General features: G+C 44.8%; 1 protein-coding gene across 11 annotated transcripts in view; it reads left to right on the forward strand.

Moving 5' to 3' along the window:
* The window catches only part of ARHGEF10L (Rho guanine nucleotide exchange factor 10 like), a 552,090-nt gene that overhangs the window by 349,165 nt on the left and 185,104 nt on the right, over window positions 1-17,821 (forward strand). For all 11 annotated transcript variants that reach the window (XM_069240675.1, XM_069240678.1, XM_069240680.1 and 8 more), the window contains 4 exons: window positions 4-183; window positions 1,524-1,640; window positions 2,383-2,475; window positions 13,547-13,720. In XM_069240675.1, the coding sequence (XP_069096776.1) occupies window positions 4-183; window positions 1,524-1,640; window positions 2,383-2,475; window positions 13,547-13,720 (564 nt within the window). The remainder of the gene's footprint in view (window positions 1-3; window positions 184-1,523; window positions 1,641-2,382; window positions 2,476-13,546; window positions 13,721-17,821) is intronic.

Consider the following 17,821-nt stretch of genomic DNA (forward strand, 5'->3'; position numbering starts at 1 on the left):
CAGGACTATAGAAACCCACTGTGGGAGATGGAGCCAAAAGCCCTGAGTGCCCGGAAGTGCCAGCTTGTCTTCTACCGTGTGAAGGAAATCCTACAGTGTCACTCCATGTTCCAGATAGCACTCTCTTCACGCGTGGCAGAGTGGGACACTACAGAGAAAATTGGGGATCTTTTTGTTGCATCAGTAAGCGCTGGTCAGGAAACGTGCCTTGCCTTACTACCTGTATGGGGTAGGCGCTAGGGAAATGTTGAAACCTACAAGCAGTCTGGCGAGTAATATGTCAGAATGCAGTCAGCCGGGTGTTGCTTTACTTATCGCTGCCCTTGCCACACCTGTTTTTAAGAAGTCTCACAGCTTTATAGTGCATTGTATCTGGGCTAGTGAAAGCCTTAGTAGGCTCAGGGAGACTAAATCTCAAAACCTCTCCTTCATAAAAGCAAGTTTTAATAGCCTCTTCTTTGGAAACAAGAGTCTTTCTGTTGGACTGCGAAAGAGCTGCTAGATTGTTTTGTGTGGGCCTTCTGTCTTTCACTGAATCCATGTACACAGACTGTGCTGAGGAAAACTGTCTGGTGGTCTGAGTCGATGATGCAGTTTCAGCGCCCGTTTGATCAGGAAATCCTTGTCGCTGTGAAATAATGAATAATGTCAGGTTCCATAAATGTCTTAAAACACATCTTTTCTTTCAGTTTTCTACTGCCTCTGGGTGTTTAATGCATCCTTTTCAGAACTTGTACTAAGATGCCTCTGGGTATATGTGTCCTATATATCCTTTTCTTTTTAGGTCCTTACAGGGGGTTGTCAGTCTCAAAGCCATTCTGTGCTAGGTCTCTATCTGGAGGGATTTGTTCTAAAGCTGAATAGTGATTCCAGCCTCAGTGACCATTCAGTAGTTGGCTCTGCTCCTGCCAAGAATAGTGAAATATTTATTGCTTGTGGACCCTGTTCAGCAGGTCTGTACTTGAATATCCAACCTGTGAAGGGAATAAGTATACATTTGTGCATCAGCCCTCTGTGTAATGTATCCCTGAGATGAGAATTCTTGCAATACACCCCAAGCCATCCAGCCGGACAGGTGGGGGCTTTGTATGCCTTTGCTAATAATCAAAGTATAAACTCTGAGAGCTAAAACAACTGTGCATTCTTGTTCCAGTCCACTGAGCCACCCATTCCAAGAAGTGAGCAAGCAATTCTGTATCCTGCCGATCACTAAGTCCTGCTTAGCAAGTTTGTGTTTTCTTGGTTCCAGTCCCACTAGCCATTCAATCATTCCCACAGATGAAAGGCTCGTTAGTCATGTACCAAATAACAGAACCAACCAACATCATAGAAGAACTGCCTTGAATTCCTCTCATGAGCTTGAGCGATTGAAATGTGCATCTCTGTTCAAATCCAGTGAGCTTTCCAGCACAATCTCTGTATAGCCTGAATTACGGAGCTCTTCTACTTACCTGCACATTTACTTAGCTTTGAAAGTTGCTACTTATCGTTTAAATAAATGATCATTTATCTGCTACCTCTAGTTCTCCAAGTCGATGGTCCTGGATGTATACAGCGAATATGTCAATAACTTCACCAACGCCATGCTGATCATCAAGAAGGCCTGCCTCACCAAACCTGCTTTCCTGGAGTTCCTCAAGGTAGGTTAGATGCCCATACATGCAAACCATCTCTGATTTGGTACCCACTTTCATGCTGCATGGAAGTGTGTGAAAATGTGGCATGTAGAACAGAGGCTGACTGGCTCAGCAAGTCATTAGTAAATTTCACCAACAAGCAGGTGCCTCAGAAAGGCTTAAAGGACCTGCACTGGACCTGTGAATGACTGCCCCATCTCTAGCCTCTTGTTTTTCTCTATGTCTCTCCTCTCTCTGTTCAAGGCCACCATCAGTGATGTAGACATTTTAATCACTTTGTATAGAAGATGTACCAAACCATGTTCCATAAGGAACTTTCTAATACTTTGAGGTTTTAAATTCTCTTCATTCCTATTAAATTGTGTAATTTGTCTGACTTGAATCCCTGTTGTATTTACATCACTTCATAGTGATAGTTGAAGACATTTTTATTTTGATATCTTTTTTTCTGCATTGTGATGTGAACCTTTAGAAGAAAAGTGATGGTTGGGCTCCGAAAACATTGTATTCCATCTAGTAGGAGGTGCGGCCATTGTTATACGGCCATAAAAGAATAGAGTCTGATGGCTTTCATTCTCCCCTCTAAGCTGAAAGATATTACATCTCAAAAATTAAATATTTTGTTTTAGGACCAAATAAATATTTTAGAAAGCTTATTTTAAATTTCTTTTATTTCATATAAGAGTCAGAAATAAAAGTCCTTCTTCTGTTCCAGAACTGACTATTTTGTATTTGTTTGTCACAGCGCAAGCAGGCTGCCAGCCCTGACCGGGTCACCCTCTATGGATTAATGGTGAAGCCCATCCAGAGGTTTCCACAATTCATCCTTCTGCTGCAGGTAGGTATCCTGGATTCACTGTAACTCTCCTCTCCAATTGTACCCCAACAGAAAACCAACATCACGCTGCTGTAAGGAACAACAAGATGTGTTGGCTGCATCACATTGGTCTTGGCAACCCTTGTTATATGACTCCAGCCATCAAGAATCCCATTACTGTGAGACATTTGCATCATTTTATGATGGATCGCTTGCATCACACCTAGGCTACAGAACTACTGGAAGTGCATCCCACTGCGTAAAGAGCACATTGCCTCTCATGATAGGTTGCCAGTGGCACACTACTATAGGTAACACAGTTTACAGTACTATAGGCAGTCGACATCACAGTGCTGCAACGAGCATGCATCACTTTATAGAAAATCAAGGTGTCACTGCACCAGGCAGCCCGCATCACACTCACCTCATCATACGGGTGAAAGGGGCATTCATCGATGATGATAGTCTGTGTTACCCTGCTCTATGTAGTGAAGCTTATGTAGGCAGACAATGTCACACATCTCTTTTTAAGGCTTACATCTTCTTGTTGCCTGAAAATGGAACTTAGACTAGTGTCTGAGACAAGTATGTTCTTATAAGATTGAATACTGAGTGTAGATGAGCACTTGCGACGAGGCATAGTATAATGTTTTGATCTGTGAAAGAAGGAAGCTAGTTATTAAGTTTTGAGGCTGCAAGTTTAACTTATTCCCTCTATTTTCCACTATAAATCCCACTTCAGCCAGAGTTTTGGGCCCCCTCACTTCCCTTTTGCTCCCCATTTTCCTACTTTTGGTTCTAGTACTATCGGTTGTCCTGTTATCATACCCAATGTGTTGTGCAGTCTGCACTATTAAGATCACCACTGGCATTCACGTGTCATGTGGAAAGATTTGCAATGGCAGAACAGCGTTGTGGTCATTCTGGAATTTTGTTGTTTCCCTGTTTGCAAGAGTGTCTCCAGGTCGTAAAATTTCTATGGAAATATTTGGAATTTATTAACCTGAGGCTGGAGGAGGTTGCCAGGTATTGTGAAGCCAACTTAGCAACCATCCAGCCATTTTCAGTGTCACCCATATCCCATTCCCACCATAACTCTGAGGGGTCGAGGTGTTGACTGCCAGCTGTCTACACAGCCCTGCCTTCAAGTTTTTTTTATTGTTATCTTCAGTGCTAGATGGTTAAATTCTGGACCTGTATCAAGTTTGCCATTGTTTATTTCAATGGCATGACATTATTTCAAAAATCTATAGCATTGTGATTTGTGCATGGAGTATTCAGCTTTCTGCTGCTTGAATGTCTTCATATGGTTGTTGGCCAAAAACGTCTCCCAACTTTGAGGTTCCTACAAGGTCCCAAAGGTTTGAATCCCTGGTTGCTGGTCACCTGTGGCAGCCAAGTGGTGTTTAACACTGGGGTCTCACAAGTCAGGCTTTTGTACCATTTAACATGTTTAAGAGTATGTTACCAACAAGTGAGTGGTGTTTAAATCAGAGCAGGGTGTCTATTTTGGATAGAGAAGCCATATAGAAATGCCTCCAGATCAGAGTCTTACAGAAGATCAGTCTGCAGTTGGAAGGCTGGGTCATCACTTTCTTCAGAAATGTAACCATTGATGGTAATAATCTCGATTCCCAATAGTTAAGATGGTTTCTGCAACTTCAGTCTTCCTTCATAGGGTAGTTGCGCTCATTTAAGAAACAGTTCGCTGGAAGAATCTCCTGTTCATAATTGACAAGGGCAGGGTTTCACATGCTTTCAAGTTTGTTTTCGTACTGGCCTTGATCTGGGCAATATTCAAGTCCCAACACCTATTAGATCTTAGGAAATACTTGAAATGATCCTGTGCAGTTTGAAGTTGTGTAAAGGACCAAAGACTCTGAATGCAGCCCGGCGATCTGTATGTATGTTGACTTTAACCGGTTTATCCGAAGACTAGATGTTTCTAAGTTTATTTGCAGTAGTTTTAGCAATCTCCGGATCAAGAGCTTCTGACTTGTAATGTATAAGAGAAGACTGTCAGTGTACAACAATATTTTATCTTCATGTCTATTGTGCCATTAAAATCCCAAGACTTGGACATTTTGTCTAATCCACTCTGCAAGTGGCGCGATCATCAAGGCAAAAAGGAGCAGAGACAAATGGCATCCCTGTTATCTGCCTACCCCTGCAGGATGGTGGGTGAAAGCAATCCATTGATCACTAACCTGGTCCATGTAGCCGCATATATGACTTGGGTGCATTTCAGGAATATGGGGCCAATGATAATTTTCTGTAGAACCAAAGTTGGAGTGGCCATTTAATACAGCTGGTATTGCCTGAACCATATGGAGCCAATGCAGACAATGTCAGGTAATTCTACCTGTCATTAAGCCATTCTGGTCTTATAAACCATTGTTCATATTATTTTGGCAAGTCTATTTGCAAGGATGTTTGCAAGAATCTTAGTTTCAGTACTTGGCAGGGAGATTGGGCGATAGGAGGCACACTCCGTTGTTGGTTTGTCAGGCTCTGGGAGTACTCCTGCTGTTGCACCTCTCCAGTCAAGGGGATAATGTACCTGTTTGTAGGACTTTCATTAAGTGCCACAAGTGAAGGGTGACGTGTGCTGCTTATTTTTTTAAAGCAATCTAAATGCAACCCAATCAGGTTGAGTGGCTTAGCTACAAATGCCTTCTGCATCTACTTCAATGTGACTGGAATGTATATTTCAAGTTTTTTGTTTGTGAATGGGTGCACCACCAGATCCCTGATTATTGGATTTTCCACCTTTAGCCTTGACCGTGACCTCTGTTTACACAAGAGCTGGTAGTGGTTAGCAAAAGATTCCACTATGGAACTTGCATCCATATTCAGGCCCCTTTCGTGGTCTTTGATGGCAGGTACTGTTCTGGCATCTAAGACACGACTGGCTAACCAATTGAACAACTTACCAGCCTTGTCGCCTAGTCTGTATAATTTATGCTGGGGGACTGTTCAAGTGAACAATCTGAGCAGAGCAAACTTTGCTTCAACTTGAACCTCCTAATAGTAACCTCATCTATGGATGTCAAACCAAGCAGCTCTGGGTCAACAATGGTACCCTCCAGGCACTTATTTTCCTGGTCAAGGTTTTTGTTTTTCCCACTGAAGAGATGTAACCCAATGTGCATAACCATTTTAAATGCTTCCCATATGGTTTCTTTCTCTTATACTCTGCAAGTGTTGAGTTAAAAAAAATTAACAGTTTCCTCCATAAATATGGACGCAAAGTCTTCATCCCCCAGCCACCAAGTATTCATATGCTATCTCTTTTAAACTACTGTGAACTACTTTCAAATTGTAACTCCATAGATGCAGGATCTGATAGGCTTCTTGGCAAAATCTGAACTGCTCTCACCCTGGACATTTCTGTAGCTGGCATGGAAAAAGTAATCAGTTTGGAAGAAGGAGTGTGAGTGTGAGTGAGAGCAGTAAGTGGTTTGTATTTTCCACCAGATGTCATCTTCTCCACATATTGGTCAGACTGAATGATGGGGCACACTTTTGAAAACTAGTAGTTTTGTGTGACATGCTGGTTCAGTGGATGTCTAGGTTAGGGTCCATGATGGCATTAAAATTCCCCTATGCCCCACTCTAGCTGTATGCATTTGTGTAAGGAGGTCCATAAGGGACATGTTTGTTTCATCTTTTAACTTAAAGGGTAACATACACACTTACTAAGGTCCAATGTGGCCCCCCACTGACCCAGTGATCATAATGTAATGCCCAAGGGCATTGGGGCATATATTGGTAAGTATGAACGAGAAGGACATACAGAGCGAATAAGAAAACCATTATGATTTACAACGATAGCGACAAAGACATTTTCAATTGCTTCCCAAAAATTGGTCTCCTGAAGAAGTAACGCACCTGGAGAATATTTCTTAATATATGAAAAGAGGGTACCCCATTTGCATTTGTTGTAGAGGCCATTACATTCCCAGACAGGATCCTGTACTACCTTTGTGTCTTGGACTTTGTCAGGGTGGGTTGCATGGCTTATGTAGTCTTGTAAGTGTGTGAATGGAAGTTACTTTGAAAGTCGACATCTTTGCAGTGAACCCATTTTTAAGTTGAGCGTAAGCGTATGACCTCTTGTATACTTTTAAGTATACTAATTCTGTGGGCTTGTAGATATTTCATTTATTAGTTTCAGTGCCATTTAAAAATCCGTGGTCAGTCATGCCTCTTTCCTGCTTCTGTCCAATGAAGCTTCCCTTTTTACTTGAAGAGCATTCTTGCTTTGAGGTTAGCTGTAAACAGGGCTATAAATCAGGCTGTTATCTTGTCACATATGGTCGTTGTGGGCTCTCTGCACCCTCTCTCTTAGCTGCTTGGCTCCTGTCCTTCCTTGCCTTGGATTTTCTTTGCCAAGTGTGTCTGCCTGTGCTCTCCAGTGCTGAGAGCAAGGGCAGAGGATCGCTTGTAATTGCTTATAGCCCTGGCACTCAGCTCTACCAGGGCTCTGCAGTCCTTAGAGACAGTGCCCACTTATCCTCCATACTAGGATCCCACTCTCCGCTCCATCCGTGTACTTCAGTCCTCACACTCCAAGCTCTCAGCCGTGCCAGTGCCATAAACCCCACACCCGCTGTCTGCCAGAGCACCTCAGTTCTTGCAGTCAGTACACTTTGCTACTCCATTACTGGGACATCGGGCGTAGCTCCATCAGTGCACCTCAGTTCACAAACTCAAGCCCTCAGCTGTGCCAGTGCCAGGATCCCCACACACTCTGTCTGCCAGAGCACCTCAGTTTTCCCATTCAGGACACTCTGATGCTCCGGTACTATGAGCTCGGGCACAGCTACATCAGTGCACCTCAGTTCACACGCTCCAAGCCCTGATCAGTGCCAGTAACCCCAAACATGCTGTCTACCAGAGCACCTCAGTTCTTTCAGTCAGTACACTCTGCTGCTCCAGTACTTGGACCTTGGGGGCAGCTCCATCAGTGCACCTCAGTTTGCACACACCAAGCCCTCAGCCGTGCCAGTGCCAGGAACCCCACACACTCTGTCTGACAGAGCCCCCCAGTTCTCACAGTCAGTACACTCTGCTGTTACTGTACTGGAACCTCGGGCGCAGCTCAATCAGTGCGCCTGAGATCACCCACTCCAAGCCCTTAGCTGTGCCAGCACCAGGAACACCACACACGCTGTCTGCCAGAGCCCCTCAGTTCTTGCAGTCAGTATACTCTGCTGCTCCAGTACTGGGACCTTGGGCGCAGCTCCATCAGTGCACCTCAGTTGACACACTCCAAGCCCTCCGCCGTGTCAGGTGACACACTCCAAGCCCTCTGCCATGCCAGTGCCAGGAACACCACACAAGCCGTCTTCCAGAGCACCTCAGTTCTTGCAGTCAGTACCCTCTGCTGCTCCTGTACTGGGACCGCAGGGGCAGCTTCATCAGTGTACCTCAGTTCACGCACTCTAACCCCTTATCAGTGCCAGGAACCCCACACACACTGTCTCCCAGAGCACCTCAGTTCTTCCACTCAGTACACTCCACTGCTCCGGTACTGGGGCCTAGGGCGCAGCTCCATCAGTGCACCTCAGTTCATGGACTCCAAGCTCTCAGCCGTGCCAGTGCCAGGAACCCCACACATGTCTGCCATTGCACCTCAGTTCTTCCAATCAGTATACTCTGCTGCTCCAGTACTGGGGCCTCGGGCGCAACTCTATCAGTGCACCTCACTTCTTTTCCTATCCTGGGACCCCGCTTACATACAGTTCCATTGCAGCAGTTCAATTCTAAAATTCAATCACACTGCCATGCCAATACTGGCCTCAAAAGAGCAAAACACAGCTCAGCCAGTGCACCTCAAGTCTAACAGCCTACGCCACTGTTGATGGGAACAACCACAGCTCCACCAGAAACCATCAATTCTAATATTCAGTGCACATTTCCTCTCAGTACTGAGGTTCACACACACACACACACACACACACACACACACACACACACACAAATATCCTACAGGACTCCTCGTTTCTGTGCTTCAGAGGCAATGCCAGTCCCACGCTGAGCCCCACTCGCAGCTTCACCAGGGCACCTCCAGGTTAACACTCGGCAACACTGGCACACCAATACTAGGTTCTACACATTGCTCCATTAACATATCTCACTTCTGGCCTTGTGTGCCTGCTCCTATTCCAGTACTGCAGCCCAAATAAAACTCTCTAAGTGCACCTCATCCCTAACATGCAAGGCCCCATTATTCCAATACCAGGATTTATGCGGTGCTCCGTTTCCCATTCCTCACCTGCTGCCTTTCTGTTATTCCAGGACTGGGCCGGGACACAGCTCTGCCTGTACCCCAATCCTGATCTGAATATTGCTCTATTGGGGTTCACATACAACTGATAATGCACCTCCTGCTGTTCTGCAGTGCTCCCCGCTGTTTCACACTCTTACTTCTCTTTCAGGACGTGGGGGAGCCATTTAAATCTATTCTTAGCTGCCAACCTTATTTTGGAGGGTCTGTTTCATCTATCTCACTCTGTCTTTCCTTTCCTCTGTTTACTCTCAATGTGTTCTTTCTCCCCCATTTTTCTCTTTCGGACTCTTAAAATCCATGTTTCGCTTTCTTTCAATTGTTTATTTCTACTCTTCTCCCTTTTTTATTTCCTTCTTCTTGCTACCTCCTCTTTCAAACTCGCAAAAACATTGTTGTTTCTTTCCTTGTTTCATTCCTCTTTTTTTCCTTCATCAGGCGTTTATTCTTTCATTATTTTTTCTCTTCCCTTCATTCTTTCTTTGTCTTTTTTAATTTCTTTTTCCTTTGACTCTGTATGTGGCCTTTCACTTTTTTAAAATCTTTCCTTCTCCTTTTCTCTGGTGTCTTTCTTATCTTTATCTGTCAATTCACATTTTACTATGAATTCCTTTTTTCCTGTCACAAGTTAATTGTCAGGACCCAAAGTGTCAAAGTGGTTTTCCCAATCTGTGTTTTGGGGAAATGTGTTGGTACATACATGCCCTGGTTCTTTCGCTGCTTGTTTCTCCCATCACCTCTCTTTTTTCTCTACTGTTCATTTTTCTCTTTCCTTTCACACTTTTTTCATTATTTTTTCCCCTTTATCTTTTGTACGCTCTCTTCCTTCCCTTTTTTCTTTTGTCTCCCACATTTGTTCTATTTCTTCTCTTAGTTGTTTTCATTATCTCGTTCTTTCCTTACCTTCTTTCTTTCATTTCTTTGCAACCCTTTCTCTGTCTTCCTTTTGCCTGCTGTATTCCTTTTGCTTCTTTTTTTCTGCCCCATTCGCTTTCTCTCCTGAGGCCTAGTTTTCAGTGGAGCAACAGGTGCAGTGGCATCAGTGCTCAGAGACCTACAGACCTCACTCAACTCTAATTGTATCTTCCTTCTGAAATTCCAGTCAACCATTTTTCTTTCTTACTCCAGAGCCCATGACACTGTTACTATGCCACTTGTCCTCTCCATCTTTACTGCCAACTCCCTCTTTTCTTTCACCCTCCAGTCCATCCCAAATTATATTTTTGTTATGGTGTTTTGAGCATTGCACTCTAATGTGAAATTATGAGGCAGGGTTGACCAATTTATGTGGCAAGAAAAGTCCAGTTATGAATTTAAAATGCCATTAACTCTAACTCAAGAAAATGTGAGACCTATTGCATTGCAAATGCTTGTTGTTGTTTTTATATTATTTTAATCTTAATTAATTTATCATTTCACTGCATTGATTTGGGAGATTTAGTGAGTGATTTATTGCCTAAAGTTTTGCTTTTGCACTGCTGATCTTTAAAGTGCATTCTCTAAAGTGGTCCTCTGTTGCATAGCCACCCTTCTAAGGGCAGTTTTAGAGAAACAGTGTTTCCCTGGTTAGGAGTTAGCTTTGCATGGTGGTGGAAGAACTTGCCCCACCGAGCAACCCTGATAGCTACAATCAGCTGTTGTCCCAAACCTGCAAATACACTGTTGGCTTATGTTGCTGTCGGAAGCCAGCGAGTGAGAGGTCTGAAGAACCTAAACAGAAATTTGGTTGGTGGCTACCGAGACCTGTGCGACTGCTCTGAGCTTGTCCTCAAAATCTCCGCAGCGCTTGCAGGAGGAGCCAGTTAAGGGCGAGTGGTGACATTTCAAAACTTCATATCTAGAGAGGAAGCTTTGGGGGAGCCTTCTGTAACCTTGTGACTTTTCTCGGTGGGTAAAAAAGACAAACAGTCAGATTTGAGAGTCTTAAGAGTGTATTGCAGGTGCACAACATAAATACTATTAATTTATTCTCAATGTGCAGTTCCGGAGTAGGTGTATGTGCTCATACCTTACGTTAATGATACCTGTGATCAAGGATAAAAGGAAATGTGGGCTATTTACGAGTATCCTCAGGATACCAACAAAAGGGACTTTGACATTTAGCTTAGAAATTAACTCAATTTATTATGCTTCTTTAATTTGAATTCTCTTGACTTCGTGTTCTTGTTTTCTCCTCTGTTGATGTCATGCTCTCAGGAGGATAGAAAAGTAAAACGTGACTATAGCTTCATGTTCACTATTTGCCGTATAAGCTTACGTTAGGTTGCTAAATCTCTAGTGTCATTTTCATATTGGAGTTCTCGATTGTGCAGATTTACATATGCCCATATTTCATGCAGTTGTGAAATGTATTGTTACAGAGCTAAATATATATTTCTTGGTTTAGTATTATTAATATGGCATCTATTATGTAATTATCTAATGCTGGGTGTATTGACTCTAGTTTCGTGATGGTACTGCAGATCATGGAGTACAGTTTTTGTGCACAGAGTATAAATAGAGCTAAAAGTGTATGCGTTGAGGAAGCCCTCGACCATGGGAGAGCCCTGAGACCAAACGTATAGTCACAAGAAGTACATAAATTGAGGTATACACTCAACTGCGGCTGCTGCCCCGTGGCCATATGTTGTGTGTGCATGATGTCCGTGCATTGAGAAGTGTCTCAGCCTGGGGAAGTAAACCTGGAAACAATCTTAGGGCTCATGTGAGATGTGTGAGGATCAAGATTTATTTCAACTAGGGTGGGGGTCAACTCTACGAACAATCATAGGGTGCATGTTATGGGTGCACTAGTTGAGAATGTTGCCTTTCCTTTCGTATTGTGCTTACAGCTGATACCTAAGTTAATGGAAGGAGATGTGTAGTAATCAGTGTTGAACTGGCCTTTAGAGAGGTCTGACAGCGCCTCTGCCGATTGGGCAGCATGGAAGGTTGGCGGTGTGAGATGGGTTTTTGGACCCATCACTGCCAATGCCCCCCCCCCCCTAAAAAAAGACCCTCACAATGTATCTTTTAAGGTGGCAATTCTAGCAGTGCCAGACTGTTCAAAAGATCAGTTCACCATTCTTTAAAGGTGTTAAATGTAATAGAGTGAAACTGTGTCAAGCTCTCTGTATCCACACTATGTGTCAGAATGGTTAGAAAAATATTCTGTTGTCATGAAGTGGATCTTCTTGGGCTTGTGGTAGATTGGAGAAAATCTGGACCTTGCAAGTTGTGTGTCCTTGTTCTGTGAAATCTATTTACTTTTCCTATTTGTAAACTTCTACCTCAATGTGTTTCCTATGTATTCTAATAACGAGCTTAAAGTGGAAAGACCAGTTGTCAGCTTCTAGGTCTACGTACAGTCTTCCAAATCACAAATATAAAAACTACTTAGAAAACAAGCCCCTGAAAAGTGGAAGCCTCAAACCTCTGATTTTCCTTCAGTCTAACTTAGGTTAAAATAAAACAGAAGAAACCTAGAATCCAGCACAGATTTATCCATTGGTTGAATTCTACATTCTGCCACAAAATCGATCAGTTTGTCTATGTTAGTACTACCTTTGGATAAAGCAAGAGCAGCAGACTGACGTTCTTCGGGTAAGTGACATCTATCAACAGAATCCTATCACAGGGTTCACACAACAGAGATCCTTGCTCTCTTCATAGCCCTGTTACTGTGACTGGAATCCCTGATATCTCTAGGCCTGGTCTTACAAGGATACATTTTGTGATTATTTTTTTTTCAGGTGGATTAACCTCTCCTTTTATATGTTTTCACAGTACGTGCGCTTTCATTTCACACACCCCACTTGCTTCTCTTCTCTATTAGATTACCTCTCTCTTGCATCCCACCCATTACCACATCACAGCTCCCGCTCTCCAAAGACACCTCACCACCCTCATCCCACCCTTTGAAAAAACCCTGGGTCTCACAAAGAACAAGTACAGCAAATGAGTCACACCCATTCAGCAGGAGAGTATGAAACGTGTGGTGCGTAGCCAGTGGTGCATTGTGGAGGACAGTATTGCAGGTATATTACTAAAGCATGATGTGGTGGCGCATTTACAGACAGCACATTTTCTGTTGAAATGCAAACCTTCCAACCTGCAACTAAATCTCTCCATGTGAAGAGAGGTTGTGGTCTTGGAGGACGAGGCCTCATGCCGAGAGCTACGTAAGAGGCACTCTGCTGTCTGGAAATCCCCCACATCCCCTCCTAAAAAACCCCCAAATAAAACAAAGGATGGCTCAGGCTGCCGCTGAGGTGTTGGGGTGTTTTCACACCCTGCAATGAACATAGGCTGCATACAACTTGCAAAGCAGAGCTGAAAAGCTACTTTGTGAAGTGGTTTCCAGCTCGCCATGCCAGCCACATGTGATTTCGGCTCCTCACCGGGTGGATGTGTAAAGGAAGCTGAAATAGTGTGACATACAGTGGCAACATGTGAGTTGGCAGGTCTAGAAATGGCCAAGAAATTCACACTAACATGCGGTTTTACTGATTAAAATTATATAGCTTGCACACTATAAGGTGTAGAAATTGGGTTTTGAAATGCCTTTCTCCCGAAATTACCACCCAAGTATCCAGGGTCTTGCACACCTTACGGAGCTCTGTGTAAAACTGTGGGGAACCATATCTGGTCTACAGACATTCACTATCGCCCCATGAAGTCCCCTGCATCACTTCTCATGCACAACCATGTCCTCTCTCATGCTCCACACCCTCTCCAGCACTGCCATTTCTACATCGATGGCAGTTCCTTTCCTCAAATCCATCCTGCCCGATGCTCATTCTTCTTTTTGTGATCCTCTAGGACATGCTAAAGAACACCCCCAAAGGACACTTGGACCGCCTCTCACTGCAGCTGGCTTTGACAGAGCTGGAGACTCTGGCCGAGAAACTGAATGAGCAGAAGCGGGTGTCCGATCAAGTGACTGAAATCCAGCAGCTGACGAAAAGTGTGAGTGACCGCAGCAGCCTCCACAAGGTGAGTGTCTGAGATCAGGGGTCTTCTCAATCAATTATCAGATATGTGAGATTGCAAAAGAAGATAATTATTTTGCTGCTATTGATGGTGCTCCTGTTAATACCACTCTTACTGTTACTTCAGTGGTGGCTGCTGTACTTTCAAACAAACATGGCTGTGGTACGTGCAGATGTACAGTGCCGGGTGGGGTAGTGATGACCTCATCTTCAAAGTGAGGAGCGGCTGCAGGGATATTCATCATCTTGCTGTGTTATTATAGTATTCCTCTTCCCCTACATCAGCTTCATATTTTTAGCCACTAAACTCACTTGTGCCCAAATAGTCTGTTGTCACTTTCAGTACCTACTCACATTGCCCCAGCATACTATTGCTTCATTTTCCTTAACATGAATAACATGACAGTTATTGTCTTTATGTTTCCCAATAATAACATGTATCAGAAAATGCGATTCTATACCCAGGTGATGTGCCCCAATATGACCCATCATCTGACCATCGGTGCTCTTTGTCTAGATATACCCTATATGGCTGTTAATGCCATTGTGTGCTGAGTTGTGTATTGTCACTTGTCAGTCAGTTCTGCACACCCCAATATGTGTCACATGGCAGCCAGTCAAAGTCGTAGGAACCCCTGTAATACTGGTCAGTATTCTCTTGTCCTCAGGTGTTCCTCATACAGTGGCGGTCATTGCCATACAAATATAAGGATGCATGGATGAATGAACATACTGATGAATGGGAACATGTATTCAGTTTTAAAATGGACCATAAACATTATAGGTGCTGTTACCCCATACATTAAATGAAGAAACCTATAACACACGTGTACCCAGTACTATTCAGTAGTGTAAAGGTATGCCCCATTTTTTATTAGTATCCTATAACCAGGTACACCTACATACATCATCAAATGACTTTATGCGCTTATGTCCCCCAGATAGCATTAGAGCCCAAGGAATTCACCTATCATTCACTTATTTCACATTTTTCTAAAGTGCTAATGTAGCATAAAAATTGTCCATTATCTGTACACCGCAACGGCACTTGTGATCCCTCATGGAGAACCTTAAATTCAAGTAAACAAAAAGGGAACAGGACATAGAAGCAACCATACCATGGAAATGGATAACAGCATCTGTCAAGGAATCCAGGGAGAAAGATGGATATTGCAGTGTAGTGGGTGCTTAGACTGTCCTATAGGAAAGAAATTAACACAGATGTAACTGGATGACAAAGTAGCACGAGAAGTACGAGGGGGAAGGGACAAAGGTGAGAGGATGAGGCATGTAAAAAGCACCAAAGTGGGACTAAGAGAGGAGGGAGAAAAGCTCAAATCGGAAGGTGACAAGAGAAGGAGAGAACCCTTTAGGAGATGGGGGAAATAGGTAGGGGACTTCGAAAGTAGAGCAAGCCATTGCAAACTTTATTCTGGGTTCCAGTGAGAGATCTTTTAAAACTGGAGGCATTTAGCTGAATATTCTAGCTCTGGAATCAGTCTGCAGCAGAATGTATAACAGCTCTGATTGGTACTCAAGAGGTGGGTATTGCACTAATCTCGACTGTTCGGGCTAGTACTAAGACCTGGACTAAGAGTCCCTGGTCTTTGGTGCCAGTAAGTTTGACTGTTTAAGGAATGGAGACAGTTGCTGGTGCAGTTTTTGCACTGTGTTCAATATCTGGGGCCATGGAAAGATGAATAGTTCGATGGCATCTGTCGCTGTAGATACGCATGTTCTGCAATAGCTCGCCATCTGGTGTTGGGCCGGAGTGTTACAAGTTGTTTTTCTTCGAAGAAGTCTTTCGAGTCACAGGACCGAGTGACTCCTCCTTTTGTCTCCATTGCGCATGGGCGTCGACTCCATCTTCGATAGTTTTTTTTCCGCCATCGGGTTCGGACGTGTTCCTGTCGCTCCGAGTTTCGGAACGGAAAATTAGCTAATTTCGGAAGATTTTCGTCGGTATTGTTGCGTTCGGGATCGGCGTACTTACATTCAACACCGCATCGAAGATCGAAGAGCTCCGGTGCCCTTCGGGGTAGTTTTTCGATCCTCCGTCGGGGCCTGGTCGGCCCGACCGCGTGCTGAAGAACGCCGATGGAACGGACCCCGTTTCGTTTCTGCCCCAAATGCCACAATAAATACCCCTACACAGACCAACACTTGGTCTGCAACCTGTGCCTGTCACCTGAGCACAGCGAAGACACCTGCGAGGCCTGTCGTGCGTTCCGGTCCCGAAAAACACTCCGAGACCGTCGAGCCAGAAGACTTCAGATGGCGTCCGCACCGACAGCCCAACGGGAGTTCGAGGAACAGGAAGAGGAAGGTACCTTCTCGATCCAAGACTCAGACTCCGAAGGATTCGACGATACACAAACCGTGAGTAAGACGTCGAAAACCACACAGAGAAACATTTACAAGGCCCAGGGGACGCCACTGCCACCAGGCCATGGCTCAACCCATAAATTCGGTGACCGACCGTCGGCACCGAAAAAGGCCCAAACAGTGCCGAGATCGTCCGACTCCGGTCGAGACACCGGCACGCAGCCTTCTCGGGACCGAGAAAGTGCTGGAGACAAGCCTCGACACCGAGATGCTGGTGTGGACACGGCTCGACGCCGAGACAGCGGCACCGAAACAGATCGACGCCGAGAGGTTTCGGCGCCGAAAAAGAAAAAAGTCACCTCGGAGCCGAAAAAACACGCAGACAAAGTTTCCATGCCGAAACAAACTGCAAGCGACCCAGCTTCAGGCTCTTATACAGAAGAGCACTCGCTAACCTCCCAAATGCAGAAGCATAGGTTTGAGGAAGAGCTACAAGCAACTGATGTGGACCATACGCAAAAGCGTATCTTCATTCAGCAGGGGACAGGAAAAATAAGCACCCTTCCCCCCATTAGGAGAAAAAGGAGGTTGGAGTTCCAGACGGAACAAACACCACAACCAAAAGTGGTGAAAAGAGTTACACCACCACCCTCTCCTCCGCCCGTGATTGACGTTTCACCAGCACAAACTCCATCACACTCCCCAGCTCACACCTCCATGAGCCAGGGTGACCAAGATCAGGACGCATGGGACCTATACGATGCCCCAGTGTCAGATAACAGCCCGGAGGCATACCCTACAAAGCCATCTCCACCAGAAGACAGCACCGCGTACTCTCAGGTGGTGGCTAGAGCAGCACAATTTCACCACGTAAGCCTCCACTCAGAACAGGTCGAGGATGATTTCTTATTCAACACACTCTCCTCCACCCACAGCTCATACCAAAGCCTGCCTATGCTCCCTGGTATGCTCCGGCACGCAAAAGACATATTTAAGGAGCCGGTCAAGAGTAGGGCAATCACACCAAGGGTGGAAAAAAAGTATAAGCCGCCTCCTACGGACCCGGTTTTCATCACTACACAGCTGCCACCAGACTCTGTTGTTGTAGGAGCAGCTAGGAAAAGGGCCAACTCCCACACATCTGGAGATGCACCACCCCCAGATAAAGAAAGCCGCAAGTTCGATGCAGCTGGTAAAAGAGTCGCAGCACAAGCTGCAAACCAGTGGCGCATCGCGAACTCCCAGGCACTACTTGCGCGCTATGACAGAGCCCACTGGGACGAGATGCAACATCTCATTGAACATCTGCCCAAGGACTTACAAAATAGGGCAAAGCAAGTGGTCGAGGAAGGACAGACCATTTCCAACAACCAGATCCGCTCCTCCATGGACGCTGCAGATACAGCTGCACGGACAATTAATACATCTGTAACTATCAGAAGGCATGCATGGCTCCGAACGTCTGGATTTAAACCAGAGATTCAACAAGCAGTTCTCAATATGCCTTTTAATGAAAAGGAACTGTTCGGTCCAGAAGTGGACACAGCGATTGAGAAACTCAAAAAAGATACGGACACTGCCAAAGCCATGGGCGCACTCTACTCCCCGCAGAGCAGAGGGAATTACAGCACATTCCGTAAAACGCCCTTTCGAGGGGGGTTTCGAGGTCAAAGCACACAAGCCAGCACCTCACAAGCCACACCGTCCAGTTACCAGGGACAGTATAGAGGAGGTTTTCGGGGACAATATAGAGGAGGGCAATTCCCTAGAAATAGAGGAA

This window comes from Pleurodeles waltl, chromosome 6 (assembly GCF_031143425.1).
Source record: "Pleurodeles waltl isolate 20211129_DDA chromosome 6, aPleWal1.hap1.20221129, whole genome shotgun sequence".
Taxonomy (NCBI): Eukaryota; Metazoa; Chordata; class Amphibia; order Caudata; family Salamandridae; genus Pleurodeles; species Pleurodeles waltl.